Below are 18,275 nucleotides of genomic sequence, written 5' to 3'. Positions count from 1 at the left end.
AATTCTGGGAGATGAAGTCCACCCGTCTCAAAGTTGCTCAGGCTGAGAGACACTGCCACACAGTCTCTCTTTACCACCTATGCCCAGCGGCTTGCAATGCTCAAAATGTGCCCCAGCCTGTTGGCCACTGCAGGCACCTGAAAACGGCGGGCTCGTGCCCAGTTCCAAATCAGGGGCGCCAGGCCGCGGAAACCAGCCACCACCGCTTCTGGTTCCGATCTTGAACGCTACCGACTGACTTTGCCCATCCTTTGGGGAATCCCTCGGCGCTGGCAAGCAACTCCCTTGTAAGGATCAGCTGTGCAGGGAAAGGGGGAAAATTGGGAAGTGGCATCCATTCCTTCTCCCCCCGCCCCCCCCCCGAGCTCAATGCCTCCCACCCCAAGGCGCCCAGGCTGCCACCCCCTCCCTTTCCGCAAGCTGCACAGCTGGGCCACGGCGTGCCGTCAACCTCCACAGAGCAGTGGACGCAAGCAGCCACAGGACCGGGAAACGTCTCTCGTGGGAAGGCAGACGTTCCCGGGTTGGGGGGTGGGAGGGAAGAGAGGAATCCTGGGAAGCGGGAAGGTTGCGGGTGGGGGTGGGGTGGGGTGGGAGAGAGACCGAGTTTGGGTCACTGTGGCTGCTTGCTCTCTGGGCTGGCTGTTTATGCACCGATGAAGGGTCAAAACCCAGAACAAGAGGGGACAGGAGGGATACAGGAAGCAGAGTCAGCCCCCCCACTCTCTCTCTGCCCGGCCACGACGACCACGGTGGTCCGATGGTCAGGAGAGGGGGCGGAAAGAGGAGACCACCTGCCCTTCTCTGGCTAGCAGAGGCCAAGAAACAGGCTCAAACTCTGCACCCAGGTTTGACCCTCGGGGAGGGGGGGTTTACTGGTAGGCCAACCTGCTCCCAAGGCTGCCTCCCACCATGCGCTCTTTCATCCCATCCCACCTGCAGAGAAATCTGAGTGGATTTGGGTGTGTGTGTGTGGGGGGGGTGTATGTGTTACATATGAGGAATCCAAATCCACCCGGGCTCACAACAGGCCAGAGAAAGAGACCAGAGGAGGCCAACACTGGTCACTCGGCTGCTGGTTCTTAAACCCCTTATTTCTGGCTGGGTGTTATTGGCTTCCCGCGATTGCCACTCACGGTGGGCCAGGCAAACCCTCTCTGTGGGATTACTCATGAGTAAAGATCACTGTGGCAAGTCCTTAAAGAGATGGGCATACCAGACCATCTTATTTGTCTCTTGAGAAACCTATATGCGGGCCAAGAAGCAACAGTGAGAACTGGACACGGAACCACTGATTGGTTCAAAATTGGGAAAGGAGTCCGGCAAGGCTGTATACTGTCGCCCTGCCTATTTAACTTATATGCAGAGCACATCATGAGAAAGGCAGGGCTAGAGGAATCAAAAGTTGGAATTAAGATTGCCGGAAGAAATATCAACAACCTAAGATATGCAGATGATACCACTCTAATGGCAGAAAGTGAAGAGGAACTAAAGAGCCTCTTGTTGCGGGTGAAGAAGGAGAGTGCAAAAGTTGGCTTGAAACTTAACATTAAAAAAACCAAGATCATAGCATCCGGCCCTCTCAATTCCTGGCAAATAGATGGGGAAGAAATGGAGGTAGTGACAGATTTTATTTTCCTGGGCTCCAAGATCACTGCAGACGGGGACTGTAGCCAAGATATTAAAAGATGCTTGCTCCTGGGGAGGAAAGCCATGGCAAATCTAGACGGCACACTAAAAAGCAGAGACATCACCCTGCCAACAAAAGTGTGTAGAGTCAAGGCTATGGTCTTCCCAGTTGCAATGTATGGCAGTGAAAGTTGGACCATAAGAAAGGCTGTGCGCCAAAGAATGGAGGCCTTTGAACTACGGTGCTGGAGAAGACTCCTGCGAGTCCCTTGGACTGCAAGGCGATCAAACCGGTCAGTCCTAGAGGAGATCCACCCTGACTGCTCTTTAGAAGGCCAGATCCTGAAGCTAAAACTCAAATCCTTTGGCCACCTAATGAGAAGGAAGGACTCCCTGGAGAAGAGCCTCATGCTGGGAAAGGTTGAGGGCAAGAGAAGAAGGGGACGACAGAGAATGAGGTGGATGGATGGAGTCACTGAAGCAGGAGACGTGAGTTTAAAGGGACTCCAGAAGATGGTGGAGGACAGGGAGGCCTGGAGGAACATTGTCCATGGGGTTGCGATGGGTCGGACACGACTTCGCAGCTAACAACAACAACTCCTTCCTTCTTACAAAGGGGGTCCTTTACTCATGAGTATTCCCCTCGGGGACGGGGCGTTTGCAGGGGACGCCAGGCCTTCCAAAACGGATATAGCCAGGCGTGTCATATTTCTGCATTAGGCTCCTGCACCTAAAGAGATGGGATTTTGCAACTGCGAAAAGCACGTTTTTTTCCCCCTGAAGATCCCTCTGCCGGGATTAAAGCGCTGGTGACCAGCGTGAGGTTCAACTCCCTCCCTCCCACCCACCGTGTGGCTTCCCCAGCGTGGCTCCCCGGACAGAGAGAAGGGAAGGCTGCGGATCGGACCAGTCTCTGGCAGGACCAGGGCCAGCAGGTTTACCTAGGTTGACCGTCAGCTTCATCTGCCCCCCGTCCAACTCCAGCCTGAGGGTGTCGGCCGACTCCTTGGAAGTGGTGGCCATCATGAAGCCGTAGGCTCGCTGCGACATGAACCGGAGGGACACGTCTTCGGCCTCGGTGTGCATGACTGTTGGCAGCATGATCTTCATGTACATGCTCCCGTCGTAGCTGAGCACTGTGGCCTCTGTCCAGGGGTTGGTTGGGGTTAGGGAAGAAAAGCAAGGCAGGTCGGAATCGGAAGAGCCGGAGGCTTGGCCTGAAATCTCAGCATCTTTCAGGGGTGTCAACTTCCAACGCCCAGAACTCCCCCCCCCAGCCCCACAACCAGTTGGGCAAATCAAAGCACGTGGGGTGACTGTCTGCCTCTCTACCTGTCAGGGGCAGACGGGGAAAGTGGGATTACTTTACCACAAGCCCCCCAGCGGCTAGGTTTGCAAAACATGCCAGCTTGGCTATTAAATTATCCCATTTTCTGCCGGAAGGGAGGGAGGGAGGGAAAGAAGAGAGGGAGGGAAGGAGGGAAGGAAGGAGAGGGAGGGAGGGAGAGAAAGAAGGGAGGGAGGGAGGGAGAGAAAGAAAGAAGGAAGGGAGGGAGGGAGGGAGGGAAAGAAGGAAGGAAGGAAGGAAGGAAGGAAGGAAGGGAGGGAGGGAGGGAGGGAGGGAGGGAGGGAGGGAGGAAGGAAAAGAAGGAAGGAAGGAAGGGAGGGAGGGAGGGAGGGAAAGAAGAAAGGGAGGGAAGGAAGGAAGGAAGGAGAGGGAGGGAGGGAGGGAGGGAGGGAAAGAAGAAAGGGAGGGAAGGAAGGAAGGAAGGAGAGCGAGGGAGGGAGAGAAAGAAGGGAGGGAGGGAGGGAGGGAGGGAGGGAGGGAAAGAAGGAAGGAAGGAAGGAAGGAAGGAAGGAAGGAAGGGAGGGAGGGAGGGAGGGAGGGAGGGAAAGAAGGAAGGAAGGAAGGAAGGGAGGGAGGGAGGGAGGAAGGGAGGAAAAGAAGGAAGGAAGGAAGGAGGGAAAGAAGGAAGGAAGGAAGGAAGGAGAGGGAGGGAGGGAGAGAAAGAAGGGAGGGAAGGAAAGAGAGGGAGGGAGAGAAAGAAGGGAGAGAAAAAAGGAGAGGGAGGGAGGGAGAGAAAGAAAGAAGGAAGGAAGGAAGGAGAGGGAGGTAGGGAGGGAGAGAAAGAAGAGATAGGAAGGAGCCCATGATTCGGTGGAAGCCAACCACCAGACCTGACCATTGCCCTGTGACTGCAACCACCGGATTGCAAGCAAGCCTAGTTCCCGAGCTTGTGTGAACCCAGCCTGGAAGGGGTGGCCTCCCTCCCGCCTCCTCACCTCTCTCGCACAGCCGGCCCAGGTAGCCGGTGCCCAGGCAGTCGCAGATGAAGCGGTTCCAGCCCTCCCGGCACAGGCCCCCGTTGTGGCAGGGGGAGCTGCCGCACTGCTTGAGGGTCTCCCGGGAGCAGAAGCTGGAGACCCCGGAGACGCTCTGCACCTCGGCCAAGCGCCGCACGTCCCGGCTCTTGCCGTCGATGAAGAGGTCCCGCACGCAGCCCACGTAGCCGTAGTTCAGGAAGGCCGTCCAGACCTCCGGCGGCAGGATGAGGTCCAGGCGGTTCTCGGGGAGACCCCCCAGGTACATCTCGCTGTCCAGGTCCAAAATCTCGCTGTCCCCGCTGGCCAGGAAGGGGGTGCTGCGGCTGTTGACCGAGATGGAGCCTGGCAGAGAGGGAGGGAGAGAGAACGGGGTCATGCGTACGGCCCTTGCGGCGTCCCGGAATCGCGGGGGGTCCCCTTTTGGTGACCTCCTTCGCCGAGTCAAAGGGGAAGCCAGACTGACTGACCAATTCGACCCCTGCGGCGATTCCCTGGACAAACAGGGCCAGGAAAGCCGTCGAATGGGGGCGAAGCTCACTTAGCAAATTTCTCACTTTAGCAACATCAAATTTTGGGCTCCTGAAGTGTGGTCCTTCAGTCGAGGACCCCCCACCCACCCACCCCCGTATTGAAATTCACCTGTTTTTTGCAGTTGCCAGTCACCAGACCGGTAACGGAACGGTCAGGGATCCCGTTGAAATCACAGGACCTCCCTGGCGAGCAGGCTTTCAGCCGGGGGATTCCTGCAGATCCCGAGTGAAGTGGGGGGACAGGGAGGGAGGCAACCTCCCCATGTTGCAGGAAAAAAAAGGAGATTCGGGGACTGCCCACAGCCCTTCCGGTTCTCCGATAAGGACACGGAGAGAAAAATGGAAAGAAAAGGGCAGAAGGGCCTCTTCCAAAATTCCCCGTGCTCGGCTGCCAGCGTTAAGGCTACAAAATGAATCTCCGTGTTACTAGGGCTTTCCTGTCTCTCTGTCGCCTTCATTTAGCCAAAATGGCGCATCGCAGGGCGACAATGCCACCTCACTTCTGACTAGACCAGTGATGCGAACCTTTTAAAGACCGAGTGCCCAAAATGCAACCCAAAACCCACTTATGGCTTCCTTATGTATCGTCGGGGGCTGGGTGGGCGTGGCCCACTGGATGGGACTAAAAAGTTCAATCGATCAATTCCAACTTTGCGAGATCTTTTTTTCCCCGCGAGAAGTTGAAATTGATTGATTGAGTGAACCTTTTTTTTCCTTGCACACGGCGGCGGAAACCTAAAGCGAAAAGGTTTTATAAAACCCAGCTGAAGGCCTAGGACTGGGGCGACGGCGCGTGTGCCCACAGAGAGGGCTCTGCGTGCCACCTGTGGCACCCGTGCCATAGGTTCGTCACCACGGGACTAGACCCACCTCTCCCCTACAATTGAAATTTCAAGGCTCTCCGTATCAAATATACTGGTGAACCCGTAGCTGCAGTACGACCGCTGTCGGGGGATCGTAGCTTTCCGACGCTCCCTGCCAGCTTCCCATAAAGACAATGGGGAAGCTGGCAGGAAGTCAAAAGTCGGGAAGCCTCGCCTGCTTCCACTGTCTTTTTGCCCGCCTGTGGTCACTTTGCTAATGTTTCCGGGTAAGCAAATATTGACGGTGGAAAACCCAACAGGTTATAAATAGGTTGTCTAGTGAAGAAGAAGGAAAAAAAAAAGGAAAAAGAAAGAAATTGATCTGGAAGATGAAACCGCAACGAGTTTCCTTCACTTGTCCCCCTCCCGCTGCTGAAGCATCGCCCTGCCCGGCAACTTCTCCTTCCTTGCCCATCTTTGCTGAATGAAAGGCAAGGCATGGCCGCTGAGGATGCACACCCACCCTTGCGCCCGTCGCGCTGGAAGTCCACGTGGCACCACTCCCCGTCGTTCACTTTCTTGGTGCTGGCCCGCATTTTGATGCCCCCTGAGCCCATGTCCAGTAGCAAATAAAGATAGCCGTCCAGAAGCTCCATGGCAAAATAATCTGCCTTGTGCATGCGCTCCGATCGGCTCTCCTTCGGCGGCTGTAGCCGGCCGTGGCTGAAGAGGAGAAGCCCGTTGGCCTCGGTGGTTCGGAAATCAAAGGAGATGGAGCCGGTCTTCTTGGTGTTCCACTTGGGCAGGGAAATGTAGGCCTCGGGCGACTCAAAGGTGACCGGATCGAGGGCGGCGACATTCTCGCAACGGAAGACCAGGTCACCGTTGATCTTCATCTTAGGATCTCCCTCCTTGGCCAAGCGGGACAACTCCAGTTTGAAGTCATTATTTTTGTAGACCACCTGCAAAGAAAGGAGAAGAGCAAGCGGCGTCAGCCAGACATCGCCAGTAGCCCTACTTCTTCGAGTGCCATTGTCAGTTCCATCCAATCCGAACTGCCCGACCGGTGGAGATCAACCGGTCCATTGCGCTGGGTTGATTGGAATTCGGCTCAGAGCAAGGTCCGTATTGCAGGCCTGAATGCCAACAGACTGAAGGGTCCCCCAGTTTGGCATCACCTTGGTGGCTGTTTCAGCCAGCTGGAGGGAGGCCTTGCCTGAACAAAGCACACAGGAGGGAGGGGACAGTTGGCACTGCAGTATTGTCTCCAAATCAGAGGCATCCGATCTGGTTCAAAAAACAGAGGAGGTTTATGATCATACTGCCAAATCTAAACAGCCGTGCAAAATTAAGGCAAAATTAAGGATTTATGAGTCCAGAATTATGTATGTAAGTCAGGCCAATTGTTAAGAAGGTCGATGTTGTTGTTGTGGCAGTTGTTGAGCAAATGTGGCGGTCACAAAGCAAATGCGAGGATTGCGAAGTAAGCGTCACAGTCCTTAAGTGAACTCATTACTCACAGCGGGGGGGGGGGGTTTGCCACCCATTTTGCGGCAAAAAATATCCCACCCACATGGCAAGATGGACGGCTCCTAAATCTTACAAATAAATAAGTTCAATGATGAAAATTGTGTCCATTGCAATTTTACACAGGCGACTAGTAGCAAACGGCCGTATCTAGGGGCCCCTCCTCCGGAAAAAGAAAGGAAAAAAAAAGCAGAAAAGCTGAAGAGACAGAAGGCCTTCAGAGAAATAGAAAATGTGCAGTCAGGCCCCACGGCAGGGTGACCATTTTGTGAGGGCACCCGTGAGGTCCTTGCATGGTTCCAAATGGCTGTCCGCCCCCGCCCCCCCGCCTGCGTGGGAAAAGCTCATTGTGAGTGGCGGAGCAAGAGCCCCTCCCTTGCAAAATCAGAAGGAGCAGGGCTTCTCTCCCACCCCACCCCACCCCGAGACAAAGCAGCAGTGATTGTTCTGTCAGAGGTGGGACTGATCCACTTCTGATCAATGTGGACTCTGCCTGTTCAATGATAAATGGGCTCACCAATGAAGGCGAATATAGGTGTCCCGGGATAATATTGCAGGATCCAAACTGGGTCACTCACCGGGACCAGAAGTTTTGGCCTTCCGAGCTTTTGGACTCGTGCTGGACCTCAGGGAACTTCTCTGCGTGCTTTATTGCTGTTCTGGGTGCGGTATTTGTATGGTGCCTGTTGTGTGTAGCTTTTTAGATGTAGATTGGGGAGTTGATGGCTGGCTATTAAGTTGTTGGCTGTTGTTTCCTTGTGCTTCCAAGCCCTCCCCTCCTAAGTCCTTGATAAGCTGGGGGGTAAATCAGCATCCCTGTTGGCTGACCAGAGAGCCCCTTTTCCCAGGCTTCAATCACTTCCCTGGCTGTTTTTGTCCCTGCTCAGCCAACAATCTTAGTAGCTGCAAAATTGAATGTATGTCGTTCGTTGCAATGTGAGGCTACCAATAAGCTTGGGTCACCTTCTCTGACTGCCCGCTTCTGTTCTTGCAACCTGGTGGTTAGCTTCCTCCCCGTTTGTCCTACATAGTCACAGGGGCAATCCATGCAGGGGATCCGGTACATTACATTGGAAGTAGGCACTGTACGCTGCCCAAAGGCTACCACAGGAGGACAAATTACACGCTGTAAAGATCGCTTGGAGGTGAGAGAGACTTGCAAACTCATTGGTAGTCTCACATTGGAAGCTGGGAAGACAGGATCTCTGGTCCCGGTGACCGACCCAGACTGGATCTTGTAACAAATGGGCTGCTGTAAGCCCTTCGGCTTGGAAACCCCAGTTATAAACTCTAATGCTATTTTTATTAGAGGGTTATAGAAAGGGACACAAGCTTGAATGGGCCTCCCCACTCCTGGCCTTTATTTACATATCCAAAAAGGAAAGTCCCGTCTGAGTTGCTTTCTCAGGGTAGTCCTTGACTTACAACCGCAACGGAGGCCAGAATTTCTGTTGTATGTGGCTCATGCTGGACTTTTTTTGCCAGGGCCGTTAAATGAATCATTGTAGTTGTTAAGTGAATCTAGCTTTCCCAATGACTTTGCTTGTTGGAAGCTGTCTGGGAAAGTCGCAAAAGGTGATCGTGTGACCCCGGGATGCTGCAACTACCACAAATGCATGCCAGTTACCAAGCGCCCAAATTTGGATCCCACGACTGTGGCAATGCTGCCACGGTCGTAAGTGTGAGGACCAGTCGCTTGTTCAGTGCCGCTGTAATTTCAAACGGTTACTCAATGGATGGTTGTAATTCGAGGACTACCTGTACAGTTCTGGGCCAGACTTGGGTCCCTTTTATCTGACCGTTGTCTTGGTTGTGGTTCTTCCTCCTATTCCTCAAGGTCGGCCTGACAGCTGAACTTCTTACCTGAACGGCTCCATTACTAAATGAACCATCATCCTGTCCCAGGTGAGTCCTTAGCCCGGGCAGCCATAAGCATGCACAGAGAGACGGGTGGTCGCCTGAAAACCAGCCCATCCAGTGTCCTCTGAAGGTCGGGAGGTGGCTGCTCCCAGGATTCCTAGCTCCCGAGACCATGAGGACCAGAGACTTTGCATATTTAATTGATTTGTACATGCTACCCGTCTCGCAAAGGCAAACACATTAAAACAATGTGAATAGTACGAGTGAAATAAAAACCCCTCAACTGTGCTTGGAATCTGGGGAGCAGAAGGATCAAGCAGAGTAGCTGATCCCACAAGGGTAGGCTACCTTGGCTCTTTTATGACTGGTGGACTTCAACTCCCTGAATTCCTGAGCCAGCCACGCTGAGGGGAAAGGGAGAGGTTTCCAAGCTGAGCCACGCTGGTTCAGGAATTCTGGGAGTTGAAGTCCACGAGTCATGAGTGGGCCTAGTTCCCCCATGCTGTCTGAGGAATTCTGGGAGTTGAACTCCACGAGTCATAAAAGAGCCAAGGTTGCCTACCCTTGCCCTAAACCTATATGCAGCTGTGCGCATGGGTCATATTGGATCCAGGATCCGTTTGATCAGTCTACGATGCCTTGAGTGCAGAAAATGGATTAAGGTTCAGAATCAAAGTTCAGCATCGTCTGTGGCAAGCAGAGGAGGCAAAGTGATGGGAAACCCAGCCATCCTGGCTGAGCCGCCCATATTTCCCACAAAATAAGACCGGGTCTTATGTTAATTTTTGATCCAAAAGATCCATTAGGGCAGGGGTGGGCAACCTTGGCTTTTTTGTGACTTGTGGACTTCAACTCCCAGAATTCCTCAGCCAGCCATGCTGAGGAGAAATGGAGAGGTTTCCAAGCTGAGCCATGCTGTCTGAGGAATTCTGGGAGTTGAAGTCCACGAGTTATGAGGGGGCCATAGTTCCCCCATGCTGTCTGAGGAATTCTGGGAGTTGAAGTCCACGAGTCATGAAGGGGCCAAGGTTGCCTACCCCTGGCCTAGGCCTAGGCCGCTTTATGACTTGTGGACTTCAACTCCCAGAATTCCTGAGCCAGCCACGCTGAGGGGAAAGGGAGAGGTTTCCAAGCTGAGCCATGCCAGCTCAGGAATCCTGGGAGTTGAAGTCCACCAGTCATAAAAGAGCCAAGGTTGCCTAGCCCTGTGGCCTAGCCCTAAGTTCAGTCCCACCCGCCGCTGCCCCCCCATCTGATCCCAACCATCTCCCCCCCCCCAGCCCCCTGGCAACTCACATCCTTGAGGCATCCCATAAAATTGTTGCTGACGGGGGACCCCGGGAGGTCCGCCGTGTTGGGACTCCCTCCGATATAGAAGAAGTCGTCCGAGCCCAGCATGGTGTAGTCCTCTTGGGTGTATCCGGTGGTGGTCAGGATCCCGTCCACGGAGATAGTCACCTGTCCGTCGTGAGCGCAGAGGTTGCGGGGAAGGGGGGTGTGCAGGGGGGGGGAGACAAGGAGACAACAGAGTGTTAACCAACCACAGGACTGATGGGAGACGGGGAGGGGGGTGGGAAGGAGTCTTGGGAAATGGGACTGCCAACTTAATTTTCCGGTCTGGTTGTTTCTTCGGAGAAATGCCACAGTATTTATTTTTCTCCCCTTCCCCCCCTTTCGGGAAGGGTCTTTTGGGGAAGGGGAGGGAGAAGAAGAGGGACAGAGAGAGCAGCTATGGAGGGGAGAACATCTGCACAAGGCTTGGTGGTCCAGAAGGGGGACTGAGGATGGTGACTATACTAGGCAACCCACCCACCCATGCTCCACTCTCAGCACGCCCCCTGCCCGATGCTCCGGCCAGCTCCAGGCTGGCTCTGCCAACCAAGGGGTGCTCTTTCCTGTGGCTGTTTGTTTTTGCACAGCTGGGGGGGGGGAAAGAAATCCGAATTTGGGGAGCAGGTGAAACACAGACAAGGCAGGAAAAGGCCGCTTAGACCTGCCCTGGCAGAAGAAGAGTTGCTTTACTCAAAGCTCCTGGTTTCTCGGCCGTTGGCACCCTTCGGGACTCTTTTGGCGCCTGAGTTCAGACAACACGCGAGGCTCGGATGAACGCTTGGCTCGTCTGAACCTCAGCATCTTGCAGGAGCCCAAGCCTCCCTTCAAATCTGTCGTGGAAACCAGAGCAGCCCCATCGCTCGCTTTTTTGGCATCAGATGTCTCGCAAAGACGGGAGCTGCGATTTGTCAAGCCGGGTTTAGGACGGAGGGGGTGGAAATCCCAGGCCCCAGGGGGGTCCGGCGTCTGCCCACCCCCTGGTCTGTGTTTTCTTTGTCATTTTGTCCTTTGCAAGAGAGGATGGGTGTCAGCCATAACTGCGGAGCCAAGAACGTAGTGATCGTGATGCTTGTGGGAAGCTGCTAACCTCTGAACCTACCAATTTTTATTATTGTTATTATTATTTTTAAAAATAACTTTGCAAACAGGCCAAGTGCCAGCCTTCGGCATCGTGGTTTCTTTTCAGAGATCAGGCCTAGAAGCCATTTTAGAAAATAAAAATGATGGGTGGGCAACGTGCCCGACTACCCAGGAGAAGAAACAGTTAGCTGGACTGCAGAGAGCATTGTTGAGAAGCTGAGAAGAAATGCTGGAGAACGGCCAGGAAAATTCACTTTTGCAAAAGGGAGGACCAAATGCCAGGCCTCCTCCGCCCTGGTGGCCATTTTGTGAAGGCCCTCACAGCGGCCTTTAAAAAAAATCCAAGATTAGCCAGCCGTTTAAAGGCCGCTTCCTAGAGATGGTTTCGGATGTCCTTGGTGGCTTGGGAAGATTCTCAGCACTGGCAATCCCCACGTCTGTATTCCTTTATCGGTACTGTTCTGAATTTTTATTCGGTTTTGTTTTACAGGATGCTGTCCAGAGTGGTGCCCAAGTTGAATAAATTAAATAAATAAATTAAATAGAAATACACAGGTTGGAGCCCAGGGAATTGGTCAAGTACCTTGTCTTCAGGTACTCTAACATTATACATACATCCACTCAAATTATTTGCCTATCCATCTTGTCCATCTATCCTCTATCTTCTATATGCTGTTCATCTATCTCAATCTCTATATCTCTATTTCTATTATGTATATCATCTCTCTCTCTCAGTGTATCTCTGTCTCTTTCTGTCTATCTGTCACTATCTATCTATATCTGTCTATCTATCTATCATCTATCACCTATTTTTCTATCATCTATCACCTATTTTCTATCATTATCTATCTATCTATCTATCTATCTATCTATTTTTCTATCATCTATTTTTCTATATCTATCTATCACCTATTTTTCTTTCTTTCTATCTATCACCTATTTTTCTTTCTTTCTTTCTTTCTTTCTTTCTTTCTTTCTTTCTTTCTTTCTTTCTTTCTTTCTTTCTTTCATCTATCTATCACCTATTTTTCTTTCTTTCTATCTATCTATCAACTATTTTTTATTTATTATTTGCCTATCCATCTTGTCCATCTATCCTCTATCTTCTATATGCTGTTCATCTATCTCAATCTCTATATCTCTATTTCTATTATGTATATCATCTCTCTCTCTCAGTGTATCTCTGTCTCTTTCTGTCTATCTGTCACTATCTATCTATATCTGTCTATCTATCTATCATCTATCACCTATTTTTCTATCATCTATCACCTATTTTCTATCATTATCTATCTATCTATCTATCTATCTATCTATCTATCTATCTATCTATCTATCTATCTATTTTTCTATCATCTATTTTTCTATATCTATCTATCACCTATTTTTCTTTCTTTCTATCTATCACCTATTTTTCTTTCTTTCTTTCTTTCTTTCTTTCTTTCTTTCTATCTATCTATCTATCTATCTATCACCTATTTTTCTTTCTTTCTATCTATCTATCAACTATTTTTCTATCATCTATCACCTATTTTTCTTTCTTTCTATCTATCTATCTATCATCTATCATCTATCTATCTATCTATCACCTACTTTTCTATCATCTATTTTTCTATCATCTATCACCTATTTTTCTTTCTATGTCTATCATCTATCTATCTATCTATCTATCTATCTATCTATCATCTATTTTTCTTTCTTTCTTTCTATCTATCTATCTATCATCTATTTTTCTATCATCTATCACCTATTTTTCTATCTGTCTGTCTGTCTGTCTGTCTGTCTGTCTGTCTGTCTATATCTATCTATCTATCTATCTATTTTTCTATCATCTATTTTTCTATATCTATCACCTATTTTTCTTTCTTTCTATCACCTATTTTTCTTTCTTTCTTTCTTTCTTTCTTTCTTTCTTTCTATCTATCTATCACCTATTTTTCTTTCTTTCTTTCTATCTATCAACTATTTTTCTATCATCTATCACCTATTTTTCTTTCTTTCTATCTATCTATCTATCATCTATCATCTATCTATCTATCACCTACTTTTCTATCATCTATTTTTCTATCATCTATCACCTATTTTTCTATCTGTCTGTCTGTCTGTCTGTCTGTCTGTCTGTCTATCTATCTATCTATCTATCTATCTATCTATCTATCTATCTATCTATCTATCTATCTATCTATCTATCTATCTATCTATCTGACTTACATGGCCACCCATCTTTTGTGCCATAACCCTGCGCGGATCACAAAGCAAGAGCAAAAACTTCAAAAAAAGCATAGCAACTCCCAGCATCCAAAAGGGAAATGCTCCTTTGCACATCCAATATTCAGCCTGGTGGGGTTCCTGGCTGGGGGCCAGGGAGGACATTTCCCAAAGCAGGGGTTGCCATAGAGAAGGACCGCTTCTTAGGTCCCGCTGGAATAGATGATAACACCTGAGCGAGGGGATTTTGAACACACACCCCTTTCTGGCCTAATGGAACAGGCCGATACCCTCCAGGCGAGGGGTTCCTGCAAAATAGCCTGGCCCCATGCCACGTAGGGCTTTGGATGGTGATAGCCAGCACCTTGTATGGCACTTAGAAATACACACGGAGAGCCACGAACTGTGCATGTCACCGCATTTTGGACCAGTTGCAATTCCAGGACGTTCTGCAAGGCCCATCTGCAAACTTGACATCTTGAGTCAGGATACACGGTTCCAAGTACATCAGCAGAACCGACTGTTGTCCCGGGAGGATCTTCTATTCTGGCTAGCTGAGCCACTGCAGGTTCATTCAGTGGATCCCAACGATCTGTTTTTTTGGACTTGTAGGGACAAGACAGAAAAAGAGAGCACGGATGCTTTGGAAGGGCCGGCGTTGGAGAAGATTCTCAAAAATGTCACGGACAGTCAAGGAAACAAAGAAATAGATTGCCAAGCAAATCTCCCGCGGGGCACAAGAACCGGGCTGAGTTGATCCAACTTCGGACTCGTTAGGCAAAGACCAGGATCTCTGGAGGCGGCTGCGATGCTGGGAAAGGAGGAAGGAGAGAGGAGAGGATGGGGCCACCAGCAGCCAGAGGGATGGACCCATAAGAGTGTGATAAGAGCATCCTGGGAGACTGGTCATCGTGGAGAATATCTCTGTATCTCAAAGATGCTTTTTCAGGAGGCAACCGGACTTCCTTGTTTTGCTTTGAAGACCTTTCGCTTCTCATCCCAAGAAGCTTCTTCGGAGCTGAGAAGAAATGGAATTTTCTATCTAGGGAGGAGCCGTGTAAGAATTGAGACCTATTCGGTGTCCGGATACAAAATCTGTATTCCCGGCGCTGCTGTTTTCTCTTAAAAAAATGTATCGCCTCCTTTACTGCAGGCTTCCAGCAATAAAGTAAAAAAAAAACACCCAAAAAACACACAAAACCCCCCGCAGTTTGAAATCTAGCAGAAAAACACCAGGAACCCTATGATGGTACAGGGAGTCCATGACTTACCTCCAAATTGAGCCCAAACTTTCTGTTGCTAAGTGAGACGGTGGTTAAGTGAGTTTTAAGACCTTTCTTTCCACAAATGAAGTGAGTCGCTTCAAGTTGTCGAGCTAGTAACACGGTCCTTAAGCGGATCTGGCTTCCCCATTGACTTTTTTTTTTTTAATCCCATTTATATCCCGCCCTTCTCCGAAGACTCAGGGCAGCTTACAAGCTTAGCAATAGCCTTCATTCTATGTCTATGCCTGCTTATTAGGGCTTTCGGCCCCATCTCAAGCGGCATTATTACAAAGTCAGCTTATTGCCCCCAACAATCTGGGTCCTCCTTTTACCTACCTGGGAAGGAGGGAAGGCTGAGTCAACCTTGAGCCTGGTGGGAGGCGAACCTGCACTAATGGCAGGCAGCTGGTGTTCCTTAAGGAGGCTTTAGCCCACTGCTCCACCAAGGCAGTGACTTTGCTCGCCAGAAGGTCGCAAAAGGGGATATTATCTCACCTGACCCCGGGACCCTCCGACCCGTCAGTTGTTCAGCATCTCAAGGTCAATCCTGTGACCCTGGGGGATGCCGCCACGGTTCCAGGTGTGAAAAACGGTCCCAAGTTCCTTTTTCCAGTGCCCGTGTAACTTCGAACGGCCGCTAAACGAACTGTCATAAGTCGAGGACTGCCTTCTCTCTCTCTTTTTCTTTTTTTCTTTTTTTTGAGAAAGCTAGAATTATCCTGGAAAAAGCCAAAGATCCTGCTGGCCTGGTTTGTTCACCCCGCTGCAAGTTGTGGGCTTTTAGCTTTTTATTTATGGCAAAGGGATTGGCTGGGAGTTGTGTTGGCTGCCAGCCGCCAGCCGTTGGGCTGGTGGAGCTTTGCTGGAGCCCACAGAAACGCAGGCAGGCTTGATGGGCTGTGGGTTCCGGCTGGACGGCCCGGTGGGGCTTCTGCCTCTGTCCACTTCCTGGTTTGTTTGTTGTGGTTGTTGTTGGGTTTTTTTTTATTTAGGGAGGATGTCTCAAGGGCTTCCTGGCTCTTTCCCAAAATGCATTTGCTCACAGAGCTATCTTCAATTAAAAAAAAAATGCCCAGGAAAGGCTGAAAGCTCCAAGGGGGGGGAGGGGGTGGATGGGGTGGGCTTGAATCCCAGAGGATTTGGATACAGGCGGTCCTCAAGTTGAGACCGGAATTTCTGTCGCTAAACAAGGCGGTGGTTCGCCGAGTCGCACTCAATTTTATCATCTTTTTTTTATAAAAAATATATTCTTTGCCCGGTTAAGTCAATCTCTGCTGTTTGCTACGTAATCGTGTGTTTGAAGCTGGTTTCCAGTTGACTTTTTTTTTTTTTGGTCAGAAGGTCGGGAAAGGTCGCAAAGGGAGCTGGGGTGGCACAGTGCAGGGGTTCAAGTCCAACGTGGCAGGCACACTCTGCTCACTGCCAGGAAGTTCGATCCTGACCGGCTCAAGGTTGACTCAGCCTTCCGTCCTTCCGAGGTCGGTACAATGAGGATCCAGATGGTTGTGGGCAAGAGGCTGACTCTGTAGACCGCTAAGAGAGGGTGGCAAAGCCCCGTGAAGCGGTATATAAGTCTAAGGGCTATTGCTATTCTATTCCTTTTCCCATACCTTTGCCATGGTGGCACAGTGGTCAGAATGCAGCATTGCAGGCTAAATTCTGCCCACTGCCAGCAGTTCGATCCTGACCGGCTCAAGGTTGACTCAGCTTTCTATCCTTCCGAGGTCAATAAAATGAGGATCCAGATGGTTGGGGGCAATAGGCTGACTCTGTAGACCGCTTAGAGAGGGCTGCAAAGCCCCGTGGAGGGGTATATAAGTCCAAGCGCTATTGCTAAATGATGGTTACATGACCCTGAGACAATGCAGCCATCATAAATACATGCAGGTTGTCAAGTGTTCAAATTCTGATCACCAAACAATGCTGCAATGGTTATGAGGACCGGTTAACCCTTTTCAAATGCCGTTCTAACTTCAAAAGATCGCTAAATGAATGGTGGTAAGTTGAACTACCCCCATCAGTCATCTACCTGACTAGCTCAAAGTTGGCTCCGCCTTCCGTGGTCGGTAAAATGAGGACCCAGATTGTTGAGGTGGGCAAGAGGCTGACTCTGTAAACCGCTTAGAGAGGGCTGTAAACCACTGTAAAGCGGTATATAAGTCTAAGTGCTATTGCCCTTCCTTCCTTGTGGTTAGAATCCAGAATTGCAGGCCCACTCTGCCCACTGCCAAGAGTTCGATCCTGACTGGCTCAAAGTTGGTTCCGCCTTCCGAGGTCAGTAAAATGAAGACCCAGATTGTTGGGGGCAAGAGGCTGACTCTTTAAACCGCTTAGAGAGGGCTGTAAAGCACTGTGAAGCAGTATATAAGTCTCCTTCCTTCCTTCCTTCCTTCCTTCCTTCCTTCCTTCCTTCCTTCCTTCCTTCCTTCCTTCCTTCCTTCCTTCCTTCCTTCCTTGTGGTTAGAATCCAGAATTGCAGGCACACTCTGCCCACTGCCAAGAGTTCAATCCTGACCGGCTCAAAGTTGGCTCCGCCTTCCGTGGTCGGTAAAATGAGGACCCAGATTGTTGAGGTGGGCAAGAGGCTGACTCTGTAAACCGCTTAGAGAGGGCTGTAAACCACTGTAAAGCGGTATATAAGTCTAAGTGCTATTGCCCTTCCTTCCTTGTGGTTAGAATCCAGAATTGCAGGCCCACTCTGCCCACTGCCAAGAGTTCGATCCTGACTGGCTCAAAGTTGGTTCCGCCTTCCGAGGTCAGTAAAATGAAGACCCAGATTGTTGGGGGCAAGAGGCTGACTCTTTAAACCGCTTAGAGAGGGCTGTAAACCACTGTAAAGAGGTATATACATGCTGTTGCTATTGCTATTCCATTTGGGAGCTGGGCCTGGATCATGCCCGGAAGCAGCTGGGTCAAACTGGCTTGCAAAGAGGAAGTTAATTTGTAGGTTTCTTGCTGCAGACAGCGGAAGGGAATGCTAATATGCCTGAAGATGGAAACAGCGTTCAAAAAATAATATTTAACAGAGACAAATGCAACCCTGTGCATCTAACTGGCTTCACTTAGGAAACAAGGACTCTTAAGGGAGAGGTTTAAGCCGAGGAAAGAGCCAGCTTGAGAATTGTACTTATAAAAATGATTTTGGAATGTTAGTTGCCTACAACTTGAGTTGATGGGCTGGCAAGAAGATGAAGATAATTGAAAGCGCCAGCAGATGCACTTGTGTTTCCATGAAAAGGAGAAAGAGTTTTTCTGCTTGATTTTGCACCGGTCGAAGCCCAGCTTGAATTTTGCGTCGTGATCCAAGCGTTAAACTTTAGGAAGGATTCGGAGAAAAACTGGAAAGAGGTTTAGAGTTAGGTCACAAGGCCAAGCAGATGGCCAGACACCCTGTGAGAAGAAACTGGAGGAGGTGGCCACGTGGAGCACTTCCAGGACCACGGGATCAAATCGAGGAGAGAAGCAACTTAGAACTAGGGAGAAACTTCCAAACACAGTCAGAGCGATAAACCAGTGGAACAGCTTGCCACCAGAAGCTGTGGGTGCTCCACCACTGGAGACTTTGAAGAAGAGACTGGACATCCATTTGTCTGAAATGGGATAGGGTCCCCTGCTTGAGTAGGGGGTTGGACTAGAAGACCTCAAAGGTCCCTTTCAACTCTGTTAATTCCTACAGGACATTGCACAGAAAAAGGCTGCGCTGGCCCAAAGCAGAAAAG

The 18,275-nt window shown here is 50.2% G+C and overlaps 1 protein-coding gene across 1 annotated transcript in view; it reads right to left on the bottom strand.

The window, feature by feature from the left end:
• The window catches only part of NRXN2 (neurexin 2), a 224,839-nt gene that overhangs the window by 177,778 nt on the left and 28,786 nt on the right, over positions 1 to 18,275 (bottom strand). The window contains 4 exon segments of the mRNA XM_083374184.1: positions 2,571 to 2,774; positions 3,913 to 4,296; positions 5,811 to 6,249; positions 9,971 to 10,132. Of these exon segments, the coding sequence (XP_083230310.1) occupies positions 2,571 to 2,774; positions 3,913 to 4,296; positions 5,811 to 6,249; positions 9,971 to 10,132 (1,189 nt within the window).

The sequence above is a fragment of the Vipera ursinii genome, assembly GCF_947247035.1.
Source record: "Vipera ursinii genome assembly, chromosome: 15".
NCBI classification, from domain to species: Eukaryota; Metazoa; Chordata; class Lepidosauria; order Squamata; family Viperidae; genus Vipera; species Vipera ursinii.
The sequence above is the reverse complement of the archived record's forward strand: the minus strand, read 5'-3'. Positions and strand labels throughout refer to the sequence as shown.